Genomic DNA, 5,354 nt, shown 5'->3' with positions numbered 1-5,354 from the left:
CTGGCCTGTTCTCTTTTCTGGGGGGATACCATAAGTCTTCTTTTTAATTACCCTATCCCTGAGTCATTTGTCTGTCACATGTAAACGTCCTCTTTTGATGTACATTTAACCACTCGGAGTCTGTGGGGGATTTACGTGCATCTAATTTATTATTATTTATTTAATTGTCTCCTTTTTTGTGTATATCCCCCCTCTGAGCCACATCATCAGATCTCAAAAACAAAAAACACTGCTTTCTTATTAAGATGACCTCAAGTATGTGAATAATATGTGAAGGGAAAATAATCTAATTCAACGACAGCGATAATCGACCACTTCACTTTCATGTGGTAAGGCAATGAAAGGAACTGTAACTGTGTGTGTGTGTGTGTCTGTCTGTCTGACTTGTGTGCTTAAGTACAGTGTGCGTGCGTGTGTCCATGTGTGTGTGTGTGCCTCCTGTCTGTCTGAAGGATTTGCTGTTTCAGCAGGGAAGGAATCAGTCCTGTGCCTTTGCCATGCGGGAAAGTCAGCGTAAGGAAATTCCTGAGCTTCACAGTGGCAATCAGGCAGTTAAGGACCTGCCACTGAAAATGGAGCTGTGTGTCAGTCACTTTCATGGCTTATTCACACCAGAACAACTGCTCTGGTATATATATATATATATATATATAAAAAGAGGCATTCTCATTTACTCACCCCAACAACCCAGTAAATTGCCCTTACGTGAAAATGGTAGTGTGTGTTTAAGGGCCCTGCAACAACGCTCACCTCTCACAGAGAGCGCCTTTGAAGTTGCAGGACAGGAACAGGAAGTGTTGAAGCTGTATTCAGGAATATGCTAACGTTGTTGGCAAGAATAAACAACAAAGCTGTGCCGGCGTCACTTTGAATTAGATATTATCTACGTTAGTCACACAAACGAACAGTTTTAGCTCGTTTGCTAGACCATTGTGATGCGTTTTAGGACTTCCAATACGACAGGTGGCAGTGTCTTGCAAGGCTTTCATGGATCAAAGAGGTGACAGTTATCCCGTTCTTTAACGTATAAAGCAAACGCCGCTTTATACGTAACAACATTTAAAGTACAATTTAATATATGGTTTTAAAGGAGTAACACTTTCACCCTTGCACACTTTAAAAATAAATAAATATAATTTTAAGAATTATTTTACTTGTGAAAAAATGTCCCTGTTCCTAAATCCGACTCTTTTCAATATAGTGTTGCTGCATTCATGTGCCTTGGAATACCTTATGTCAATTAATTGCGGCCCGTTTGCTTGAATAATTATCCTTGGGTTAATAGAAATATCACATTCTTATAATTAAAAGAACAAAGAGCTCGTTTATGAGATTATAAACATAACATAGACAAGACGACAAAAAATGCCTCGTCCTCCTCGTTCAATTGAAGGGGCTTGATTTTCCAATACTTTTGAACGCAACACTGACGTCACCCGTAAGCGCATGCTTTTTCCGCTGCCGCAAACCTCGCGTAGCATGTCGTAAAATCTAGTGTAGTCACAGAAGTATTTTTGTATTGCCATTGATATACAAGCCGCGATAGATTTTAACAGTTTAAAATATGTGATAGTTTTACTGGCGGCATTTGGACGCCACGATGGACGCCGTGTAGGCCCAGAGGAGCCAAAAAATGAGCTGATCTCTATCAAAACAAGAAGATGGCAACATACAACGCCGAAGGTAAGGAGAAACTGGTGTAAGAAACAGTTTTCTTAAGCAGACCTACACTCTGACGTATTTGTGTGCAGGCATCTTGTTATAAGTTTTTTTTTTTTTTTCATGTGTATCATGCACCGTCCTATTGATGTGATGGCTCCCTGTTCCCTTTCCTCTACAGGACATTCTGTTGTGGTGGAGGTAAGCCCAGACATCCATATCTGTGGCTTCTGCAAGCAGCAGTACAATAACTATGAGGTCTTTGTCGCTCACAAGCAAAATGGATGTTCTCTGCTCACCTCTGATCCACCACCCACTACTACGACAGCTGCTCTCACGGGTAGAAAGAAAAACACTTCTGCTTTTGTTGTCTGTAATCGTCACGCTCACAGTATACATGCCTGATGCACCTCTCATTCTCTTGTCCTGCTCAGATTCCAGCACTGAGTTTGTTTTCGAGGAGACCTACCAGGCTTGTGTGATGAGAGGTGTCAAAAAGATCCTGACCAAAGCACAGAAAACGCCTTCCAAAAAACTAAAACCTGCCCTGACTTCAAAGAGACACAGCTGCTGTTTCTCAGGTTTTAGCTTCATGCTGTTTATGACCGCAACACATTATTTTCTTTTGAGTTTCCGAGCATGAAGAACTGGACGTCCTGCCATTCATTTTATTTATTTAGTGCACTTCTAGGTGAACTTTCCACAAGTGCAGACTATATTTGTTCTCTATCTACAGGCTGCACTTTTAAAACTCAGTATGGCCAAAAAGACATGGAGCGGCACCTCAAAACCCACACCGGTATGGTAATGACTCGAAAATATGCCGTTCAGTTGAAAGACCCCATCAGAACCCGGTGTTTACTGTTTGTTTGTTTTCCTATCCGCCATCCAGGTGAGAAGCCGTTTGAATGTGAGCTCTGCCACAAGCGCTTCAGTCGACGGGACAAGCTCAACATGCACAGCCGCTCGCACACCGGCGAGAAGCCGCACAAATGTAAACACTGTTCCTATGCAGCAGCGGACAGCAGCAGCCTGAAGAAGCACCTGCGCATCCACTATGATGAGCGGCCATTTAAATGCCAGATTTGTCCTTACGCCAGCCGCAACTCCAGCCAGCTTACTGTGCATCTCCGCTCCCACACAGGTAGGAAATCAGATAACTTTTATAGATTCCAGTCAAATCAATTTTTTTTTTTTTGTCTTTCAGATTATTTACTTTTGTTTCTTAAGGTGATGCACCTTTCCAGTGCCAACAGTGTGACGCAAAGTTCAAAATCAACTCAGACCTGAAGAGGCACATCCGGATTCACTCTGGGGAAAAGCCTTACAAGTGTGACTACTGCGAGTACCGCTGCGCTATGAAAGGCAACCTGAAATCACACATTCAGATCAAACACGGCACAGAGAACTCCTTTCACTGTTCGCACTGCGATTTCAAGTGTTCCAACAAGACCGCTCTGCGGCAGCACTCGAGAGCACACCAGCCCACTCAGCCCATTCAGTGTCCCAAGTGCACTTACTCCTGCTCCAGCAAGGGGGCGCTCAAAGTCCACGAGAGGATCCACTCAGAGGAGCGCCCCTTTAAATGTGACTTCTGCAACTTTGCCTCCAAGCAGCGCAGCAACCTCGTCATCCACAAAAAGAAGTGCCACTCGGATAAGCCTGAGAAAGGCAGCGGAGGGAAGGGTGGCAGGAGTGGTGGCAAGAGCGGAGGTGGCGACTCTCCGAAGCCTGTCAGCTCCCGGTATCGGGCCAAACTAGATGCGGCTCGCGCTTTCTGCTGCGACTCGTGCGACGCTTCGTTTGTGAGGGAGGACTCGCTGCGAAGCCACAAGAAGCAACACAGAGACAGTCAGAGTGTGTTGCAACTCCAGCTCTCCGCCACAGCAGATGCAGTCAACTTGGTCCCTGTTACAGTGTCACAGAGCAACACCCAGCTCGAGGTTCCCATGTCATCTAGCTCAATGGCTCCTTACAGTAACACAGAGCTCAAAATCATCGTGTCTCACCCGTTAGGCCACAGCAACACGTTAATCCCGGCTGGTGGGGACGTTCAGAACAAGACCAACATGGTCTTGCTTAGCCCAGAAAACCAGGACATGGTCGTCAACTCTATGATCCAGCAGGTCAACCTGCTGGCGCCTATGCAACCTCTCGGCTCGTCCCAAACCCCAGAAGGCGCCCTTGAAAGCCAGGCGGTCCTCTTGACGCAGCTCAGCCCCGAAGACGCCAACAACCCTCTCCACCAGGCCCTGCTGCAGACGGCTATAACCGCTCAGGACTCCAGCAGCAACACACAAACCTTCATCACAACCTGCTCCGAACTGGAAGGCCTCAACGCCTTGATCCAGGAGGGCGGCACGGAAGTGACGGTGGTGACGGAAGGGAACGGCGCCTTGGTGGCCACGAGTACTTCACCTGACATGGACATGTCCAAGGCAGCAGGGACGGTGATGGTCGAGGAGAGTGCCTTACCCTGCGAGGAAAGCGCGTTACTGGTTCCTAACATCAGCCTGGGCGCCCAGAACGTGGTCATCCATGGCGTTCCACTAATAGTGTCCACTTCACAGCAGCAGAGTGCAATAGAGCAGCTCTCTCCTCACACACTGTACTCGGATTCACACACACTGGAAGGAATCCCTCAATGAGCGGAGGGTGTTGTTTGTTTCTCCGAAACTGAATAGACTATAACTGCGTCATAAGCTATTTCTTTGCCCTTAATTCACTCGCAGGTCTGAAGGTAACCACTGAAATGACAATGCTGTCGATTAAATATTTTCAGATTTTAAAAGTATTCATTACTGTAGTAGCACAATTGTTTGATCCTAAATGGCGTTAGTTTAATATTCAGTAACTTTTAAAGATGACGATTAATTCTTCTGGATATAATTTCGTGCGCTTTATTTTCAAGTGTCGCTTTTTGAGGGATCTAAGTTAAAAGAGACACACCTTATTTTAAATAATTGAGTTATTTAGTTTAAATAAGGTTTGTTTTTGGCAACATCACGGCAAAATAAAGGCAAATAAAATCTTAAACAACTGAACACAACTTGAAATTGTATGAATATATTTGAGCCATGCATTTCCCACGTTTGCCCATAAGGTGGCAGCAGAACGACGAGTAGACGGTGAAGTTTCCTCTGAAATTGTCGAGTACTGCAGTCTTTGTAGTATTGATTAAACATATTCAGTACCTGTAGTTTCTGTTTTATTTTTTTAATTAATATTTTCAAGTCCTCATTCTGAGTCTATGAAGTAGATGTCAATTGTAGAAAACATTCGGCTACATATCAAGGTCTTAGTCTCTAAAAGCCAAGTTGCGCTCTCAATAGATTTTTCAATAAAGTGCCTGTTTTGCCTGTTGCTGTCTATTATTCTGGTCATTTTTTACACTCAGACTTCAGCACTTAGTATTTTGAAGAGAGCGGATGCTGCACCTGAATAGGAGTCTCCTGTGAACGCCTGACCATTGATTTCTTTCTCGTCTCTCAGCCCTAATAGCCCTGCTGATGTTTTTCTAGCTCAACATGGCCACATACTCGGATGAAGTCGCTTGATGATGATGATGATGATGATTATTATGATGTTTGCCTGCACCTCTGAGCTGGTTTTAGTTTCAGAATTTGAACTATAACTAACCATAGTTTACATTTATGTTGTCCTTTGACCTTGTCAGTATTTTATTTAAAAGTGTC

General features: G+C 44.5%; 1 protein-coding gene across 1 annotated transcript; it reads left to right on the top strand.

Moving 5' to 3' along the window:
* The first annotated feature begins 1,468 nt into the window (after positions 1–1,468).
* zfp64 (zinc finger protein 64 homolog (mouse)) lies at positions 1,469–5,030 on the top strand. Its single transcript, XM_047608808.1, has 6 exons — positions 1,469–1,683; positions 1,841–1,999; positions 2,094–2,240; positions 2,396–2,458; positions 2,552–2,803; positions 2,890–5,030. Exons 1-6 carry the CDS (start codon positions 1,662–1,664, stop codon positions 4,305–4,307), a joined length of 2,061 nt encoding a protein of 686 aa, XP_047464764.1. The 5' UTR covers positions 1,469–1,661; the 3' UTR covers positions 4,308–5,030.
* Positions 5,031–5,354: the final 324 nt, after the last annotated feature.

Source organism: Mugil cephalus, chromosome 1, assembly GCF_022458985.1.
Source record: "Mugil cephalus isolate CIBA_MC_2020 chromosome 1, CIBA_Mcephalus_1.1, whole genome shotgun sequence".
NCBI classification, from domain to species: Eukaryota; Metazoa; Chordata; class Actinopteri; order Mugiliformes; family Mugilidae; genus Mugil; species Mugil cephalus.
This window is presented reverse-complemented; position numbering and strand designations above follow the sequence as displayed.